This window comes from Arachis ipaensis, chromosome B8 (genome assembly GCF_059453495.1).
Source record: "Arachis ipaensis isolate K30076 ecotype BB chromosome B8, ASM5945349v1, whole genome shotgun sequence".
NCBI classification, from domain to species: domain Eukaryota; kingdom Viridiplantae; phylum Streptophyta; class Magnoliopsida; order Fabales; family Fabaceae; genus Arachis; species Arachis ipaensis.
In genome coordinates, this window is record NC_142443.1 from 2368973 (window position 1) to 2390782 (window position 21810).

A 21810-nucleotide genomic window follows, 5' to 3' on the forward strand; every position below is an offset into this window, starting at 1 on the left:
GGACCATACAAGATTAGTGAGGTCCTAGGAAAAGGTTATTACAAGGTGACCAATTTAAACGGCACCGAGCTACCTAGGTCGTGGCATGCTTGTAATATGAAAAGGTACTACAGTTAAAAGCGAACTCTACTCCCTGATGTACTCTTTTCCCAACTTCATGGTTTTTTCCCAAAAGAAAATGGTTTTTCATGAAGGGGGGTTTTTTAACGAGGCATCATAGTAGAGGCTAAGGGGCCATAAGTAGTCAAAAAACCCTTAGTAGCAGCCAAGTACCTTTGCAAATAAATAAAGATCTTTTTACAATATCTCTTATAAATTCCTTCTCGTTTTTCTACGAAACGCACCGACTTAAACTCGACAAAGCGTGAAAATCCCATGAACCGACCTAGATGGTCGTCAGGATGAAACGACGAGGTACAAATCGGTGTAAAGAGGTTATAAAAGTAGATCGTGAAAAACTCGGAAAACATCCGACTTATAAGTCGGAAAAACTGAGAAGTAAAGAAATGCATCGCAAAAATAACTTAAGTCATAAAAACTCAATAGAGAAAAATTGAGCACCAAGAATACCAAAAAGAGACAAGAAAACCTACCAAGGTAAAGGCTGTCCCCATGGTTCTGAAAACCGAACCGGACCGGTCGGTTCAACCGAAAAAATCGGGAACCGGTCACTTAACCGGTCTGGGTAAGGTCATAAACCGCTTAGCAAAAAATCGGTAAAAAAACTGGTCAAACCGGCGGTTAACCGGTGAACCGGAAGAACCGTCCGGTTTTTTAGCGGTTTTTTGTTTGAAAACTAAACTATTGAACGACGTCGTTTTGAAGGTGGAAAAAAAAAAAGAAGAAAGAAAGGCCAAAAAGGCCCCAATGCCCCACCCCACCCCCTTTCTGTCTCTCTCTCTCACAGTCTCACTCATACCCACCATGAAAACCCTAGTCCCACCCACAATCCTCTCATCTCTTCAAATTCCAATAGCCACCACCCACCATCCCATTTCAGAGCTTAAACTCATCGCCGACCCCTTCTCTACTTGTCGCCCTCTCTGTCCGAGCTCGCTTTGTCGCCGTGAGTCGCGCCGCTTCGTTGCTCCTCGCCATTGCCGTGTCTCATGTCTTAGTCTCTGCTTCAACCCTCTCAGGTCTCAGATCTCAGTTCTCAGTTCTCAAGTTTCTTCTTCTCTGATTCAAGCCTTCAACCCTCTCGGGTCTCAAGTCTCAGTCTCTAACACTCCCTGATTCTGTTTCCCATCCCCCATCGCGTCCTTGTCATCGTCGAGCTCGCCTTCTCTGTGTTCACCGATGTCGCTTCCTCTGTTGTCACCGTTGCTCGCCTACCTCCTCGCCGTCGGTAAGCCTCGCCTCCTCTGTTCGCAGTTTCGCCTTCCTCCTCTGCTTGCTGGTTTATTGTTCGCTGGAATGGATTTATGTGTTATTTTTTATTTTCTGTTCATGATTTTCTGATTTATTTGTTTGCTGGATTCATGATTTTCATTTATTTTGATTTTCTGAGGTTATTTTGATTTATTTGTTATTTGTTGTTTCTGATTTATTTGTTATTTATTCATGATTTTGTTGCTGATGCTATTGTTTGCATGTTGAAGTTGAAGAAGAGAAGGGATCAGTGTTTGAGATGCTTTTGTATTGAAATATAGCTGTGGTGGTTTTGTTGTCAACTGAGATTGGAGCTGTGGTGGTTTTGCAGCCATGAAGTACCTGCTTGGAACAATGTTGGCATGGACTAAACATTGATGCCGATAAGGCAATAACTACAGGAAATTTTTTTTTTTGAGATAATGTACTTCATAAGAATATCTAAAAAATTTGAAAGAATATTTTTTATGGCTGAAGATTTATTTTGTTAAATGTAATTTGAAGATTTATTTTGTTAAATATAATTTATACTGTGTGATTTCTGTTTAAAATTTATTAAATTTAAATATTGAAAATTATATATTAATTTTTTATAATTTTATTTTATATTTAACTAAACCGGTTGAACTCCGGTTGGACCACGGTCAGACCACTGAACCGCTGAACCGGTCACCCTACCGGTTTATTGACCGGTTCGGTTTTCGCAACCTTGGCTGTCCCAAGTCCTCGAGAAAAACTTAAGAAAAACTTAGAAGAAAGGACAGCCAGCCAAGGAAAAGGTTTTTTCAAAAGGAAAGATAAAAAAGGTTCTTTTCAAAACCTAAACAGACAAGCATACGTACAACAAGACAAAGAAAGATAACCTAAACCCTTATCCAAAAAATGGTATTTTTAAATATTTTATTTACGGCCATAAAAGGCCAAGAAAATGTCAGCAAAATACCACCACAGCATAAAAAGAAATAGTTTAAAAAAGGGGGATCCACAGGCCGGGCCCCCATATAGCCACAATAAATTTTTCAGTTAGGAAGGACATCACCACCAGAGCCAGGAAGAGCAGTCGGAGCACCACCAGAGTCAGGGAGAGTAGCCGGAGCACCATCAGGACCAGGAAGAGAAGTTGGAGCCATATCCATAGAAGACGGAGCGGGAGTCCCAGGAGCCTTCGAAGAACTCGGGGCATCTTCTGGTCAGGGAGGGGACTCCATGATCCTCTGCCCCCGAGTCTTCAGCTCGGATTTGGAAACAGGTCGGGGAGGAAAAACGATAGCCCCGTCGACCACTATCTTATCCGGATCCAAAGGAGAGAGATTTAGGTCGGGAGCAAGAACCCCGACCTGTTCTTTGAAGATCCTCCATGCTTCTTCGGCCCCGTCAGCAATGGAGTCCTCTAGCTCCGCATAGGCATTTCGAGATCTCGCCAAATTCTTCTTCACTTCCACGAGGTCCTCAAACAAACTCGTATAACTTTCCTCCGCCTTCGACCTTAGGCCCTCCGCCATGGAGCACTGGGCCCGCAACTTCTTCTCCCTCTCCCGGAGGCCATCCCTCTCCTCCTTCAACTTGGCGACCTCCTCCTCCAGCATCTTCTCCCCTTCTTGGTACAAGAGAATCCTCCCCTCCAGCTCCTCAACCCTCAGGGATGAACCCAAAGAGCTAAGGGGAGTCTTCTCAAAAATATCCAGAAGCTTTGTGCACACCCCTGCCGCCCTGATACTCTCCTGAGTCAGAATAATAAAGTGGTTTCGAACAGAAGCATCATCCATACCTATACGAGTATGAGGATAGATATGCTTCTGAACAAACTGAGGCGCATCCACATTGGCCTCACCTTCAAAAGAAGAGATAGACTCTAAAGTCTTGCGCTTCTTCCTTTTTTCTGGCTCAGGGGAAGATCGGGGAGGAGGGGACGGCAGAGAAGAAGCTGAGGAAGAGATGACAATAGGTTGGGTGGGGTCCCCAAGTTGTGAGAAGGGGGAGGGGGGAAGGAAGAGAAGGACCAGCTGCCCTGGCGTGGGACCTCGCCTTGGCCTCCTGAACTCTCTGGTAAGACTCCCTGGAATTCTTCTTCGTCATCTCTGTAAAAGCAATTAGGAAGCTAAAGTCAGTAAAACAAGTCGGAGAAAACAAGTCGGGCGACCATCAGGTCGGAAAATATGATAAACAAACAAAAAGCTACCTAGTTGAGCTTGGACAAAGGTCGGAGACCCCTGGAGAAACTTTTTTGTATCCAGGTAGGGGGCTCTCCCCCAAACTTCTCGGAGGAACCCCACAATGGCCGCCTCCACCTCATCTAAATCATCCAAACTATATTTTTTACAAGGAGAGGCCTCTATCCAGTACAGGGGAAAGCGAGGAGAAGAATTCTCATCCAGGAAAAAGGGGTGGTGACCCTCTACAGCTTGAACTTTGAAAAAGAAATTTTTGAAGTCATAGAAGGACTCATCAAAAAGAGTGAAGACTCTCCGACCTTGAATAGCTCGGAAAGACACCCACTGTTGTTTATTATTTTGCCCACTAAATGGCTTAGTCATGTGAAATAGATAAAAGAAAATCCTCAGAGAAGTTAGAAACTCTAAGGCCTGACTGATAAGCTGATAAACTTTAAAAAATCCAAAGAATTGGGGTGAAGCTGGGTAGGAGCAACTCGGCAGTGATGCAAAACAGAAACCTCAAGAGCAGAAAAGGGCAGAAGCACCCCCAGTCGAGTGAAAAAACTTTCATACATAAAAAAGAAAGGGGGGGGTCCTCATCAGAAGCCCTCCCGAAGCAAACCCGGTCTTCCAGACCCGGGGCAACCAACTCATACTTCGGCTCGTCCTCATCAGAAGCACAAATTCTATGATGAGTGCGAAGGTTGGTGATGAAGTCAGTATCTACAAAAGGTTCTTCCCCCAGAACCGTGACATCCACCCATTGAGTAAGGATTTCTACAGAAGACATTTTTTCCTAGAAAGGGATAGCGAAACCTACAAAGGAAAAAGAAAAAGAATAAAAAACAGGGTCTCTAAGGGGCCTGGAATCAAACAAAACAGAGTCACTAGGAGCCTACGAGCTAACCCTCCTCTCCAAAATAAAAACATGCAAACAAAAGCAATTCGTAAAAAGAAAGTAGAGAAAAACTAACCTTTACTTGAAAAATGATAGGGGCAGAGAAAGAGGAATTCCTTCGAACAAGAGCTTCTTTCGAACAGAGGAGAGGAAGTGCGAAAGTTTTCAGAAACGAAGCAAGGAAAGAGAGTAAAAGTATTTATAAAAACGTTAGGGGCATAATGGTAAAAACAAAGATCGTCATTTAAAGAGAGGCATCGTTCCCAATGTAATTGATCCCCGCGTATGAATACGCAAATTCCTAACGGACGCGACGTTTTGAATAGACGCGATTGTTGAGAATTCTTAAAACACGTCAGTTCTAAAAAATCACGTCGGTTCCTTATCAGGTCGGCTACGGTTCCGAATTAAAATATTCGACCCCAACTCTTAAAAGAAATTGGGTTCGAGTAGGGGCACTGTTCATACCCTGGCCCAACGCTAAGGCTCAGGTACAAATGAAAGGCCCAACGCAAAGGATTGAGCCTCACCCTACACCAACCTTCCCCTGAAGAAGTCGGTTCTTGCCACGACTTGCTCTAAAGAAGTCAGGGACGAAGATTAGCTAGCAGATAAACACTCATTCAAATGAGTAACTGCCCCTAAAATCTCTCAACCCACTTCCAGGAGCCATATCTCAACTTCCCTAAGATAAAGGGACGGTTATCTACCTTAAAAGGTGGAGCTACTTCAACGGTGGTTATTGGTTCACCACTATAAATACACTGACACCCCTCAGGTATCTCTAAGTCCCAAGACCTGCTTACACCCTTGCTGACTTAGGCATCGGAGTGTCTTTGCAGGTACCACCCCCATTCACTCACACTCACAAGTCGGACGGAGGCCCTAAAGGCGCGGACCCGTTCGAAAGCTTTCCTCCTCAGACGATTGGACCAACCCAACGAGTCCAACCCACTAATCTTCGGTTACCCATCGTAACAATAAGTATATACGTAAAAAATTATTCAATAAATTAATCATTTATATAGAATATAATTTAATTTATATATTTATATATAAATATAAAATGATTAGTTGATCTTTTTAGACACGTAATATTTTTAATTGATATAATACAGAATTAACAAGCGAACCACCGTAGGTTTTTATTATTTTTATAAATATTCAGTTATTAACTTACACGTCAAGACTTTTAAACCTATACATAATCAAACTCATGCAATTTCTTTAGTTTTAGGTTAAAAGTTATTTCGACGGTGCCAATGAGTAATAGCTCAAATGGCATAGTCTCCCCATACTCAATTAAGAGGTTGTGGGTTCGAGTCTCCTATCTTTGGTAAAAAAAAAAAAAGTTATTTCGACGGTAACAATAATTTATCCTTATCGTCACCTCCCCAAATTTATTCAGTATAAATTTCGTTACTCGGTTAAAAGTTAAAACAATTAGGTGAGGAATATTAGGTGCAATTCATAGATTTGAGAACAAAATTGAAATACTTTTTGAATTTCGTCAATACTACATCCCTATACGGTAACCCAACTCGGTTACGGCATTCCTAATTTTCCCAGCCACCAAATCAAATGACCTATGACCAAACCATGGCAGAGAAAATATTCCATATTATTATTTAATATTTACTATATTTCATAATTTTAGTATAGTTTTATAGCCATGGAATAAAGAATAAAGGTCGTATTTAATTTGTTCCACCTTATAATATAAGGTTGTATTTGAAAGGGAAAGAAATAGAAAGGAAAAGACAAAGGCTAAAAAGATAGAAATTAAATTAAATGTTTGTATTATATTTGATATAAAATATATTGAATTAAATTATATTTTAATATTATGATTGGTTTAAAATAAATATAGAGATTGCCAATGAGTTATAGTTCAAATAGCATAGTCTTCCTATACTCAATTAAAAGGTTGTGGGTTCTAGTCTCCTATCTTTGGTAAAAAAAAAAAGTAAATAAATATAGAGATTAATAGGCAAATTTTAAATTTAAAAAAATTAAATAAGAATATTTAAAAAAAATATTATTAAAGTTTTAATTTCCATCTTTAGAAATTTGAGTTTGTGTCTCCATTTTTTAGAGATATTAAAGTAGCGTTTAAAAGCGAGAGACAGAGACTGAGACTGAGAGATAGAGACTGTGAGACAGAAACTGAAATAAATTTATTGTGTTTATTGTAAAGTATAAGACAGATACTGAAATAAGAATGAAGTTCTAACTTAATTTGCACAAAGAATAAAATTAGAATTAATTAATTGAAATGAGATATTTTTGATATAAAATATTATTAAAGTTCAATAAAATTCAGTCTCTTGTGTCTCTATTTTTTTGAAGCATTAAAATATTGAAATTTTAATACCAAATTCTAAACCAACAAATATCATACTAAGTCTCACTCTTCCAATCTCTATTCCAATACCTCAAAATAAACGGTACCTAAAAAAACTAAAATTTTATATCGCAGTACTAAAATTTTAGTTCTAATGTTTAATCACTATACTCAATATTCAGTTCCAATTCTTCATCTAAGTCCCTCTAATATTTTTTCCAGATAGGCGACACAGCATTACCTTGATCCGAACACCAACGTTACCTTGCACATGCACCCATTTGCAAATTGGCTATGTCACAGAGAGAAAGTTAAACCATAATCGTTATACAACATTATAAATATGGAACCAAACTTCTTTATCAATGACTATAAACAATTTAGCCGAATGTGATAAAAATAGAATCATATTTGATCCCCCATCACTCAGGTTCTCCTTTTGTCCCTCTTTGTATTCGGCTTTAAAACTTCTCTTCAGGTTTTGGCTTTTCAACTGCCCCCACACATTTTATGTGTTTGTTTGTGAAAGCAAATAAAACCATGGCAATAAGAGGAGTGGGTCAGGTCCCTCATATTATGTTGTGTGAATGAGATGAATCCCTGAAGGAATTGCATGTGTGTTTATATGCATTTGTCAGACACTGACAGCTCTTTGCTTCTCAATCATGCAATGCACATTATTACAGCTTCTTCACTCCTTCATTCATCCATCCCTTTCTATCAAAACTCTCCCCCAATTCCATGGAAAAAAGAGTACCATTCAAGGGTTTATAATATTGACATTATCCTAACTTTTTAAAAGTCATTTCACTTTCACCAATCCTAAATTTAATGTGAGTTTAATTTTGATATATTGATTGTATAAAATTTTAACACAGTTCGTTTTCTTTAATAACCATTTACAATGTAAAAAATAATTATTTTTGCTAATATGATATTATGTAATTAGATACATATATAAAACGATTTTTTACTGATAATGCATCAAAATTAAATTTAATTTTACACTGCTTATTTTCTTTTTGAGAAAAAAATAATTTTGACAATGTTTAAGTAAAAGGAATACTTTATCTAAATAATATAGTAGCATAATTTTGGGCTTTCTGCAAGGGAAAAGTATATGTAATCAACAATATTAGTGTACAATGTGAACAATAGATATATCGAATGTTCATTTTATTAGGTGTGTGGATGATTATTCTAATATTAAAATTTAGGTAAATAATTTATAAGAGTAGTGTATTTTAATTTTATTGGTAGTTATTTATATTATTAAAAAAATAATTGGTAAGTTACCTAGTATTACCCACTTTCAAGCTTTCTTTTGTTAGGTTAAATTTTACTTATTTATGACTATTGTTATTGGAATACAAAACCATATGGGATTGTTTATAGAATTTGCATTTGATGCCAGAAGTTCTAAGATTAATTGATTATTAAAAGTCTAGTCCTTGTGTTTTGGGTCATGATTGGTGGGTTATCCTTCCTTCTCAAGTCCTTAGCTTAGCTGTACCCACCACTCACTAAAAAAAAAAAAAAAGACCATATGAACATTTTCTTGGTGAAGGAAACCCTCCTTCTTCTTTTGTTCTTATTGATATACCTTGAAAGTAATAATTTACCTGATTCTTGTCTTATTTGGTGATATTGTATCATTATCATTATTGCGAGCATGAAATATATTTTTTACTTTGAAATAAAAAAAATGTGTTCCAAAAAGGGTGATATATTTTTAACCATGAATTAAAAAATTAGTTAGATATATTAATAGACTATTAGGGATGGTAATACCACCCGAACCTGCAGGTATCTACTCCGCTCCTACTCGTTTGGGACGGGTAATTACTCGCCCCGCACCGAGGCGGGTTTTTAGCGGGATGGATTCTTGAGAGGGACGGGACGGGGTCGGGTTTAGGTAATACTCGCCCCGCTATATATATAATATGTATAATATATGTAAAATAATTAGTAAATGATTAATAATATTGTATCATATTTAAATTTTTACTTTAATTTATATTATGTATATGATGATAGTTATATAAATTTTAAAATTTTATTTTTATTTATTGAATTTTAATAATTATAGGGGCGGATAGAGGCGGGACGGATACCCGCAAAATCGGATTAGGATTCTATGCGAGTTCTTGTACGACGGGGTGGAGTCGAATAGAGTAAAAACCCGCCCTTACCGCCTCGTTGCCACCTCTATAGACTATTGATTATTCCTGTAAATTTTTTTTTATACTGATAAAAATTAAATTCTTTCAAACTTATTGGCCAATTGTTAATTAATTGCTTATATTAGGTAACGAGATTGTATTCTATTTTGTATATATTCTACCTAAACTGGATTTTTGAAATCTGAAAATAAATTCGAAATATTTAATCCATAAATTATTGAAAGGAAAAAATATTATATCTGAAATTCTGGTACAAACGAGAGAGAGTCTTGTGCTTCTGCCACCAAAATCTGTGCTTGCAGAACGAAAAAAGCTTGCTTTCCGCCATTTGAAGCGACCCATTTGAGAGGAATAACTGATGCATATTGAAGCTGCTTCACACAACAATGGCGAATCTGGTTCCCGGCGTCCTTCTCAAGCTCCTTCAGCATATGAACACAGATGTCAAAGTCGCCGGCGAGCACCGCTCCTCACTGCTTCAGGTGGTCAGCATCGTGCCGGCGCTGGCCGGCGGAGAACTCTTCCCCAACCAGGGGTTCTACCTTAAAGTCTCCGATTCGTCGCATGCTACCTACGTGTCGCTACCTGATGAACACGACGATCTCATCCTGAGCGACAAGATTCAGTTAGGGCAGTTCGTGTTCGTTGATCGGTTGGAGAATGCTTCACCGGTTCCCATTCTTCGTGGCGTGAGACCTGTCCCTGGTAGACACCCTTGTGTTGGAACCCCTCAAGACATTGTTGCCACTCACCAACTCGGTTTTCTTGATAGCAATGACAAGAACAAGGACAAAGACAAAGACAAGAACAGTGTTTCTTCTGTTTCTACCATTGACTTTGAGAGATCCAAGTCTCCGAGGAAAATTCCTGTGAAGGATAATAAGGATAAGGAGAAGGAGAAGAAGAGTAAGGAGAAAGAGAGATCAAATGTTGGTGGTTTTGATAGGAGTAATAGGTCTTTGTCTCAAACAACTAAGCCACCACCATTAAAGGTTGATGTGAAGAGGGAATCTTTGTCTAGATTGAGGTCTTTGAATTCGAGGTCGATTCCTTCCTCGCCTAGCAGCTGCTATTCATTGCCAAGCTCCTTTGAGAAGTTTGCCAATGGAGTGAAGCAGCACCAGCAGGCGAAGGCCAAGAAGGTGGGAGTGGTGGAGGCAGGGAAGAAGGCTTCCCCTGCTGTAAAGAAGGAGTCTTTGGTGGTGAATCCAATAAGGAATTTGGTGCAAGGGATTGGATTGGGGGCGAAGGCGCTGCGCAAGAGCTGGGAAGGGACTATGGAGGTTAAGACGAAAGAGTCTTCACCTAAACCCCGGCCTGCAAAGTTTGATCCCAAGTCGGATGCTCGAAGTTCAGTTAGTGTGAGTCACAATCTAGAATCTGCACTTTCTGAAATGTTTGAATGAATTGAATCATATGCTCTATGCTTTTTTTGATTTGATAGTTTGCTTATGGATAGTAATTTACATTGTCTCTAGTTTTGGGTTAATCCAGCAATTTTGATGTTATCCTTTCATTTTGTGGTGTGGCAGACTCCTAGGAGAAGTACTTCGAGTGACAAGTTGCCGTCTAAAGTGGAGAGCAGGATCCAAGCTCCGGCGAAGCCATCTAAGGAAGAACATAAGAGTCAAGTGTCTGTGAAGAAGGCCAGTGCTAATGGAACTGTTGAGGAGCAAGAGAAATCAAGTAGGCTAAGAACTTCCAACGGAAAGAAGGCAGCCGATATTTCTAGCAGTGGATTGCCAGGAAACCTGGTTAGAGTTCCTGTAAATAGTAGAAGAGTGACGGATGCAAGTGTTCAGTGGTCGTCGCTCCCATCATCTATTTCAAAGCTTGGAAGGGTATATTGACTTGAAACTCATAGCCTTTTGCATTTGACTAGTTGACAATTCTGTTGAAAAATGAAAGGAGCTTATTCTTTGTTAAAATTTATGGCAGGAAGTAATGAAGCACAGAGATGCAGCGCAGATGGCAGCAACTGAGGCTATGCAAGAGGCTGCTGCTGCAGATAGTTTGCTGCACTGCCTAAGGTATGAATGTTGAATTGTTCTGAGCTGCTGAAATGATTTAGATCAGGTATTTAGTGACATGGTCAAGATTGCAAACTTCACACACCTGAAATTGCAATTTGTATTTGTATTTGAGTCCAAGATACTCTACTTATATATTGTTCTTTTGTGAAGGAAAGCACCTCTAGAATATAAGCTAAATAATGCTTTTTGCTGACTTCGGTAAAATGTAAATCAGTGTCATTCCAGAAAAGTAAAGATAGTTTTCGGAGAAATCTGTTTTCTGTCAGTTCTGTACTAATTCATACAAGCTTTGGACAATGCTGATAAGATTGAATATGAAACAGTTGGATAATTGAAATTGTATATTGAGGCAAAGTGAACAATGTGACATTTTGAAATCACAAGTAAATAAAGTGAACAATCTCTACCATAGTTGTTGGATATATCTAGACTAAAAGTGAAGAACTATGCGAATGATTGTAATTCATGTTAAACTATTAATTAGAATGTGAATTGTGGTTTGGTTTGAAAATTGGAAGCATAATTTTTATAGAATATAGTTGAATTGTGGTTTGGTTTGGTCTATATTTCTCTAAATGTACAGCATGATTTCTGGTTCGGCCATAAATAAAATTAAACCATTTCGATTGGCAATTATGTTGGAATCTCATAATGCAATGCAACCTGCTATGTTGTCGCTGACACTTTTTCCCGATGTTTGTTTTTGGCAGTATGTATGTGGAGCTAACTAATTCTTCTAAGGAACACAACCCACAACCAGCAGTAGAGCAGTTTTTAGTTCTTCATGCTAGCCTGAATAGCACCCGAACAATTGCTGAATCCTTATCTAAACCTGTTCTAGACTGTTCGTCTCCTGATTATGAAAGGATCACAGCAGAAGAAGCACTAAAAGTGAAATCAGAGAGACAGAAACATGCTGCTTCATGGGTCCAGGCAGCCCTCGCCACCAACCTATCATCTTTCGCTGTTTTTGTGAAAGACCCTCAATCATCCAAGCTTCCAGCTTCAAGTAATTCTCAAAATCAAAAAACTGTTTTAGGAAGTCAACACATGCTAATCCTACAAAATTCGAGCGAAGATGCTTCATCTAAAGCCCCTGTAAAGCATCGTCTAACAGCTAACTCGAAGCATACCTCACAAGGAACTACTCGCAGACCAGGTGATGGGTTAGCAACAGGGCAGAAGCAACCAGTCCAACCGCTCCCAGATTGGTTTAGAGGAAATGGCCTTGGTGAGGTGGTCAATTTGACTGAAATGCTGCTACAACAGTCCCGAGACTGGTTTTTGGGATTTGTTGAGAGGTTCTTGGACTCTGATGGGGATGCTATCCTGTCAGATAATGGCCAAATAGCAGGTATGCTCACTCAACTAAAGAGTGTAAATGATTGGTTAGATGAGATAGGGTCGAGCAAAGATGAGGAAGAAGCGATATCACCAGACACAATCGATCGACTGAGGAAGAAAATATACGAATATCTTCTTACACACGTTGAATCTGCCGCGGCTGCACTCAGTGGTGGATCACAATCATCGCCTCCGTTGCAAACAACAGAGGCTAAAGCCAAAAGGTGAATGAGTACATAGTTTGGTATTTAAGGGTGCAATAGACTCCACTCTTTGTTTGTACATAAATCCTATATGGGGTTTGAGGTATAGATTGACTGCTAATTATTTGTTAGGGAAGGTAGCAAATGTGATTTGTGATTTTTTTTTCTTTCATTTTTTCCTCTGAATATAATTATACGAAGTGAAACATTGGAGGATATAGGCAGAGAGATAATCTTTCCTAATCACTTGCCTTCAATGTGTTCTTGTAAAACTAATTCCTGAATTCTTTTTGGCTCCATTTTCACCTCTATATCAAACTCACCCCTTAGATTCACTATAATATGGTTAGTTATCAAGGCTTGGAATCTTTTGTGACACACACAAGTACACAACCATGCTCATGAAGTCAATGCAAGTAGTCTAATAGACTAATGTTCTGAAAACTTTGTAGTTTATCCAAATTGAAATTATGCCAAATCATGATAACAAGCATTTTGCAACAAGTGCAAACATAGCAGAGTTGAGGAATAAGAGGAGAACTATGATTATGTCAAGTTGTGTGTGACATCTGCAACAGAATGATCATGTTTTGATCCATCACATAAAATTGGTGGGATCTTTGAAAAATAAGTGTATGTACAGTGTACTATATACAAAGGGCTGTGTAAATTGCAGAATGCTATCTTCATTGGCATCTTTCATGTCTGTGGAGTGTAGGACCCAAGCTGCAATTGCAATATGCTGGCCTATATATAGTGGATAAGAGACATAGTCCATAAATAAGAGTGGCTTGATTCGCATGATTGCTTTTGAATTATTGGATAGATTATATCACAGCTCAAAACTGTAACGAAACTTCCCCCACCCCACGTGTTCAGAATTCAGTTTTTCTTAACCAGCAGTAATATTTTCCATTTGCAATGCATGCATGTTTTGGCCTTTTCTGCCATCTTTTCATATGTGGCTTTGACCTTATCCTAAGCCTAAAAGGTACAAAAAGATTGACAACAATGTCAAATGAGTAGTAAACTAGTTTGGAATATGAACGCAATAGTTTTTTACTTTTTTTTTTCTTTTTTCAATTTTTTTTTTTGTAATCTTTATTCATTAATTATTTTGTTATAAGCTACATGACATAATTCATATCTACATCTCAAACTATCATGGTCTTTTTCTCAAAATAGAGTAAACGACACATATGTCTCTTAATTTTTATCTTGAAGATAAATAAGTTATCGACTAATTAAAAATACAAAAATGTCTCTTATTTTCTAAAATACGAGACATCTAAATTTATCTTTATATATTTTGGAGAAATTTAAATACCTCGTATTTAAAAAAATCGAGACGTTTTTATATTTTTAGTTGTCTTTTTCTCAAAATAATTTTTACATAAGTAGTAATTTATTTTTTGAAAAAAAAAAGGTTTGTACTGTATCAGATTTGTTAAATAAGTTAAAGAAAAGAATAAATCAATTCCTAATTTTTTGATCCGTAAACATTTAAGTTTCTGAGAATTTAAAAATATATTTAAGTAAAATTTGAACACATCGATTCGTGAGTCTAATTGTCTCATTTTAAAAAGGAAAATGCTACTTGTACAATAAAATTAAGCCTTTAGTCAGCCTTTAATATTATTTAATTATTTTTTAATTAAAACATATTCCTATTTTTTAGGATACATATTTATAATTAAAATTAATTTAAATTTTAAAAACTAAAATTTTTTTAACTTCCTACCCACTTCATAGTTAATTATTATTTCCATCTTTTACATTCTTTAACACGATTTTCTTCTTTCTTCTATTCTGCTACAATATTTCAATTTGTATCTTACTATCTGCAGAAAAAAAAGAATTCAAAGTTAGTGCATTTAGAAAAAAATTAATCCCTTACTTATTGTACATTTGATAAAATGCAAGATCTGTTTTACGACTTTCTAGTGATAAATGGTCGAATATAATTATATACACAAACTAAAATATTTTCAATTGTAGTTTCTTTTTCAATTGTAAAACATCTAAAATTATTAAGTTATATAAAAAATATTTTTGAAACACATCCAAAATCATAAATTTAAAATTTAAATTTAAACATTAAAAAACAATTGTAACACATCTAAAATTATGAAGTTATACAGAAAATATTTTTAAAACACATCCAAAATCATAAATCTAAAATTTAAATTTAAACATTAAAAAATAATTGTAACACATCTAAAATTATGAAGTTATACAGAAAATATTTTTGAAACACTTTCAAAATTTAGAAATTGCACATGCAAAAATAATTTAACATTGCAGTATATATGAAAATCTCTTCAGGCCATTTTATTCGATTTTTTATTTCAAAATAAAAAAATTAAAAAATTTATACAGAATAATAAAAAAAGTAATGGTGTCAGAGACTCATCCAAACCTTAGGTAAGTTTTCGGCGTAGATGAACGACGACGTTGATGCAGACGAGCGACGAGGAGGAGGAAGACGGCGACGAAGGGGAATGCGGCGTTGTGAATGAGCGCCAAAAAGGAGGAAGGCAGCATCGAGGATGAGCAGGAAGGTGGTGCGGATGAACGGCGGCAGATGATAACTTCTCTGGGTTTTCGATGTGCGTATCTGAATTTTCGATGTGGGCCAAACTTTACTTCTCTTCTTGTTTGAGAATAATTAGATGGTTTAAGATTTATTTTAAAATTTTAAAATAAAAATTTTGAATTTTGAATAATTTGATTTTTAGATATGTATTTAAATTATAATATATTAATAATTAAATATATTAAATCTGAAACCGAAATTTAAAATTTAAATTTTAAATTTCAGTTTTATTTAGTTTGTATTTTAAATGTGTATTTAATTTTAAAAAGATACTAAATCTATTCATAATTTTTAGATGTGTTTATTTTAATTTTTTTAAATTATTCTAATAAAAGGCTGAATATTGTACCATTTTTAAAGAATAGCTAGTTGAATTGTAAAAATTCTTTCACGTGTACATCTATATCAATCAGGTCAGGACAACGAAAGTTATGTTTAATTTTTTTGTTGAGTCTAACATACCCAAGTAAATATGAGAGATCGATATGTTCAAATTTTAAAAAAGTCAAACTTAAATGTATTTTTAAATTCTCAATAACTTAAATATCTACAAATCAAAAGATGAAAGACCTATTTATTTTTTCTCAATAAGTTATATATAATATAATTAGTATGGTTTTGACGTTGTCTATTTCTTGTCCTATGCATGTGAGAACTTAGAAGAATAGAAGACAATGGAAGCAAGATAAATTCAAGTTGATCTATGAATCTTATGTCAATTCCCATTTGATGGCTATCTAACTTAGGTATGGGGATTAAATGCTCTTCTTCTTTGACTTCCTTTCGGCACATAAAGCAGTTGGTGGCCATTGACCACCCATCTAATGTCATTTTCAGTTTTTCACACACACCCAACTTAATTAAGCTTATTAATACAGTTATTTGGTTTAGCGAAAATTTAGCGAGTCAACAAATTTATTAAAATTTGGCCAGTATTTAGCCAATAAAAAGAAAATGAGTGATTCTCTATCATTAAATGAAATCTCACACTATTAAATATACTATTAATGACTAATTAATAACTATAACTCACAAAATTTACTAGTCCCTTAACACTTCTCTTTGATTTAAAACTTTAAATTGAAATTTTGAGAATAATAATAATAATAATAATAATAATAAGAAGAAGAAGAAGCAGCAGCATAGACTTATCACATATCCATTCAATTATTATATATAAAGTGATAAGTATTATCCCCTAATCTCTTTTTGTTCTTTTATTCTATATTATATACCTACAACTATATAATACTTTTTTTAAGTTATTTTTCTAAGTGGTCTTAACACATTAGGTATATAAAAGTCTCTTATGGGTTAAATCAATTATTTAAATAGTTAGAAATTTATTAAAAAAAAATTTAATTGTAAAAAAGACGTTTTGTTTTTCAAGCAAATGATCAATAACCAAAAATGATATTTATCCTTTTTAAAACTAAATTAAAATTGAGGTTGATTTTTTTGGTTATAGAACATATGAGTGTGTAGTGTTTCGTAATGGGATATGGGGTGCTAGACCACAATGTGAGACAGTTTTTTGTGAATTTTGATGTTAACAATTGGGACCATGTAAATTATTTGTGAAGTAAAATATAAGTGGCAAATCGGACGGTCCGATTTGTAAGGAGGAAAATTTTGAATTTTGAACGGTATAAATCGGACCGTCCGTGTTGTTTTTTTTTTTAATAATAGAAAAAGTAATTCGGAAGATCCGAATTGATTATTATAAGATTTTTTTAAACAAATTTAAACAACTCGTAAGGTTCGATTTAAGGAAATTTCGAACCGTCCGATTTGTCCTTAACTGATCCCACAAGCTGGTAAAGCTCACACGCTCTCCATATCCCCGTCCTACCCCAATCCCTTCTCCATAATAAAAATAAAAAGCGTAAAATTGAAAGTGAATATAATTTATATTTTGTAAAACAAATAAAGAGGGAAAAAAGGGGGAGAACTTGGTAGAGAATATAAAAAGGGATGATTCTAGGGGCCATGCCATGCCATGCCATGCCATGATGGTGACAAAGGAAGATTTGAGAGTATGTCCACGTGGAATACATTAACAATACTCTTTCATGCCTTTGTGTGATGCATAAACAGGATTAAAATCTAAAATTCAAGTGGGTGTTGTAATTTTGTAGCCAATTTCACACCTCACAAAAAAGGTTATATATAAAAAACAGGGGAAATTGAAAATGAATAAACGAATGAATGCATGAAGAGGTGGAAGCCAGTGTGGTGTGAAAAAGGAAGAAAACAGCAACTTGGTTTTCAACCAAACAAGAACAGTAGTAAACATAGATGCAGATGCTCTCAAGGGCTTCATCTGCCATGGCCACCTTCCCTCCCTCTAGGGTTCTTATCTCTCTCTCTCATCTCTCTGTGATATGCCTATGCTGTAATTAGCTTGTCAAATTGAAAGTGGTAGCAGCATAATATTGCTTCTATCCTTCAAATTTTCTCCTTTTGTTCTTGGGGAGCAAAAAAATTTTAATTTTTTGCCTCGCCTATGCTTCTTGTTCGCATATGAAGTTGTTCTGTTTTCTGACCGTACTCTCCGTGCCAGAAATTGTTTCACCCCATCATCTGAAATCATGGAAAGATTAGTTTTTTAATGTTTAAAGAGAGAGATCATTGATTCTATTCTTTTACTTGGAAGTAATATGAATAATTTGTGTGTTCATTTGTTTATTTGGTATTTGTATTTGTTTGTTTGTTGTTATAGCATATGAGTATATGAGTGTGTTGTGTCAGCAGGAATCGTTTACTTTCACATAGATTGAGCTTTAAGAGGTGAATGTTTGGTTTTATGATAATATATGTTGGGTTATTCTGTGTTTTTATTCAGGTGAGAAGTGGGTTTTGTATGTGGCCAAATGCAAGACAACTTTGCTTTAGAAAAGGGATTCTGTATGGATTCATGAGGTTGTTTTCTACACCATTGAAAACGCTTCGGGTAGCTAGTCGTTCAATCCGAGTAGGACGATTTTGCAGTGTTGCCAGCATGTCTTCCTCCTTGCAGATTGAATTGGTGAGGAGGGGAGCAGGTCTTCCTCATCATAATGTCACTCTAGCTGGTTATGGTTTTGGTTTCTGATAAAAAGAAACTGTGCTAGAAAACTTGAATTTTTTATGTGTTACTGATTATTGCTCTTAATTTTTAGGTACCATGCTTGAGAGACAATTATGCTTATCTCTTGCATGATGTGAACACGGGTACTGTTGGTGTCGTCGATCCTTCTGAAGCTGTGCCTATCATTGATGCATTGAGCAGGAAAAATATAAATTTGACATACATACTCAACACTCACCATCATTATGATCACACTGGTGGAAATGAAGAGTTGAAAGCAAGATATGGAGCAAAGGTATCCTTATCTATCTCACTTATCTAGTTTATTCTATGCTATATGTATTTTCGGCGAACATTATGGTATAATTATAATAATGTAGTATGTGTTTGAAGTACAATTTCTCATGTGAAGAGCAAATTTAAAGTGATACTGCTACTTTTTACAAATGTCAATGCTTCCTTTATTTCGTCGTAGGTGATTGGTTCAGGAATTGACAAGGAAAGGATTCCTGGCATTGATATCTATTTGAATGATGGCGATAAGTGGATGTTTGCTGGCCACGAGGTGCATGTTATGGACACACCTGGTCACACTCGAGGTCGCATTGATCACCCATTTGCATTATGGAGTCCTCTCATTACTTTTATAGCATCATTTTTTTCATGATATCTTTTTACTTATATTGTAAGCAGGCCATATAAGCTTTTACTTTCCTGGATCTAAGGCGATATTTACCGGAGACACTCTGTTCAGCTTATCGTGTGGCAAGCTTTTTGAAGGAACTCCTGAACAGGTTGATTGAGTGCCATTTATATTTCCAGTTTGTTCTAAGGTTTGAGATTTTTATCATAAGTGATGAGTTGATGCATCTTGTGCCTTGTGATGTGGCATAATAGTTTGCAGATCATGGTATATCCCTTTGTCTGCAGTCCTTGTAGATTTTAAATCCCTGCATAAATTGCAAGTAACTGGGGACAATTTCTTATTCTAGAGTAACTAGTATCCCTTGGGACAAATCACAACTTTGTAAAAGTAGATGCTTTCATAATATACCTCACATTTATTTGATGACGGAGTTGTTTAAAATTAACCCTTACACATGCTTTAATCTTAAGGCTTAGATAGTGAACATTATACAGAAATCCCCCCTAAGTCTGTTATCTTAGTATAGAATACAATTGAATTGAATTTTCTTCTTGTTGTCGCTTTTCTTTTATTTTTTTAATATATGTTATTAGCAGATTTACTTAAAAGGCATCCTAGCCAATTTTACACTGCTAGTTACTTTAGAAAACTTGTAATGCATGTGTTGTTATCAGCTATTGAGAGTTTTATCCATGTTTGTTACAGATGCAATCGTCTCTTACAAAGATAATGTCCTTGCCAGACGAAACAAGCATCTACTGTGGACATGAGTATACATTGGTTGGTCATTTTTTCCTCTTCGTATCGTATATTCTTTACGGCTAGGACTGGACACACTAGCGATTAGACTAGATAGGATTAAGATTTAGGTCATAGAATTTTGTCTTAGGTGGTATAAACATGTTCAAAGAAGGCTTGCAGAGACTCCAATTGAGTTAAGCTAGAGGTAACAAGAAATCTAAGAAAACCTTATAGGAAGTTATTGGAAGAGATTTAAATATAAATTATTTAAACAAAAATATGATTTATGAGAGAGCGCAATGGCATTGTGTGTTTCGTATAATCGACCAAGGCTTAGTTACTTGTTGTACTATTCATATTCTTTGCCTTTGTTTTCTTAGCGCATATGCTGCGGCCTTGACCTTCGGCCTTTGTAATTTGGCAGAGTAATTCAAAGTTTGCACTGTCCATTGAGCCTGGAAACAAGGAGCTTCAATCGTATGCTGCGCATGTAGCTTCCCTTCGAAGCAAGGGCATGCCGACGGTGAGATTCATAAATTGATGTTATCAAACTCATGGAATCCCTTTAGTATTGTCTTAACCAAACTAGCAAGTACCATTTTCCCCAGATTCCAACAACACTGAAGACGGAAAAGGCCACAAATCCATTCCTTCGAACGTCCAGCGCAGAAATCCGGCGAGTATTAAAGATTGCAGATACGGCCGACGATGCAGAAACCCTGGGCGTCATTCGGCAAGCAAAGGATAATTTTTAGGAAATTTTTATTTTAATTTCAAAACCCTGAAGATACTTAATTCTGTATAGGGTGATGGGTTTAATGAATCCACTTGGGTCATAATAATCTAAGCTTGATGCTATATTCTCAACATGATTTTTGAGTTTAAATTGAGTGTCATTGTAAGGAATTAGATTAAGTAGTGTTGGCATGAGGGTACATGGAACTAAGGAAGATGGAATAGTAGCATTTACACTCCCTCATGCTAGCATTGTTGGTTTGGTGCTTGAAAAAGTTTCCTTGTAAAGTTATCACTCCATATTATCGAATAAAAAATCAACCATCAATATCAGCATCAAAATTAGTTATTATGTATTTATATATAACTATATATATAATTTAACAAAAATATTATTTTTATATTAAAATTAGCTATGTATAAATATATGTGGTGTTTAAGTTTCGTTATAAAGTTATCACTCCATATTATTGAATAAAAAAATTATATGCATAACAAAATCAATTATCAAAATAAATTATTATGTATTTATGTATATATATATAGTTTAACAAAAATATTATTTGTTCATTAAAATTAGCTATGTATAAATACATGTGTTGTTTAATTTATTTTTGATATATATTTTTTATTTCAACATATATTTTATATTATTAGTTAATTTTAGTGTACATTTAATATGATTGATGTTATGATGGGTAACTAGAGATTAGTGGGTTGAACTTGTAAGGTTAGCCCAAACGTCATAAGGAGGTGGTCTTTGACTTGGTTTGCGTCTGGGAGCTGCCCGTTTGACTTGTGTGTATGAAGGAATGGAGGGTGGTACCTGCAAGGACACTTCGTGTTAGGATTTGGTTGAATTAGTCCCACATTGCTCAGGATAGCAAATGGAGTGGGTGGCCTAGGCTATAAATATGAGGCTAAGTTCTCCATTTATTTTTGCACCAGTCAGAAACACTTTAAGCTTGTATCTGATTTTTCTTTTCCTATGTACTCTTTGTTTAGAGAGTGTTGTGAGGTGTAATTAGATATTTGCTTTGAGAGAGTGTGGGTGTACTGGGGTGCCGGTGAGAGAAAGAAGTCTATGTGTTGTAACAATTTTCACATAGTGATATTCTCTGGTTGTCATTTGACAACGGCCGTGGTTTTTCTCCGGTAATTGGAGTTTCCACGTTAAATTCTTGTGTTGTGATTGTGTCTATTTTATTTCTCTGTCAAAGGTGTTTTCTCAAGGGGGAATGTTGCATTATTCCCAACAAGTGGTATCAAGAGCTTCGGTTCGGTGGGATTTATTCTTAGTATGCTCTGTGGTTGCAGCCTAGTCTGACCTTCCACATCAGAAAAGAATTTTGTCCTGTGGCTTGAGGTTGATCTTTGGTTGCTGTTGTTGTTGCTGGAAGGCAGTGTGATACTGTGAGAGTGCAGTTTGGAAAGGTTCTGGCTAAGGAAAGACTTGGTATTTAAGTGTGTCCATTGTGACCCACCTCTCTTTC

At 35.9% G+C, this 21810-nt stretch overlaps 2 protein-coding genes and 1 pseudogene across 2 annotated transcripts; 2 read left to right on the forward strand and 1 right to left on the reverse strand.

The window, feature by feature from the left end:
* Positions 1-2390: 2390 nt before the first annotated feature.
* On the reverse strand, positions 2391-2876 carry LOC148546992 (uncharacterized; annotated as a pseudogene).
* A 6221-nt stretch (positions 2877-9097) lies between these two features.
* On the forward strand, positions 9098-12870 carry LOC107612914 (GPI-anchored adhesin-like protein, putative (DUF936)). The gene is made up of 4 exons (XM_016314700.3): positions 9098-10310; positions 10482-10790; positions 10888-10979; positions 11693-12870. Exons 1-4 carry the CDS (start codon positions 9336-9338, stop codon positions 12552-12554), a joined length of 2238 nt encoding a protein of 745 aa, XP_016170186.1. The 5' UTR covers positions 9098-9335; the 3' UTR covers positions 12555-12870.
* A 4350-nt stretch (positions 12871-17220) lies between these two features.
* Positions 17221-20659, forward strand: LOC107612916 (putative hydroxyacylglutathione hydrolase 2, chloroplastic). The gene is made up of 8 exons (XM_016314701.3): positions 17221-17477; positions 17971-18153; positions 18287-18490; positions 18671-18794; positions 18889-18989; positions 19547-19621; positions 20007-20105; positions 20191-20659. The coding sequence occupies exons 1-8, from the start codon at positions 17424-17426 to the stop codon at positions 20335-20337; spliced, it is 987 nt and encodes a 328-aa protein (XP_016170187.1). The 5' UTR covers positions 17221-17423; the 3' UTR covers positions 20338-20659.
* The last annotated feature ends 1151 nt before the right edge of the window (positions 20660-21810 follow it).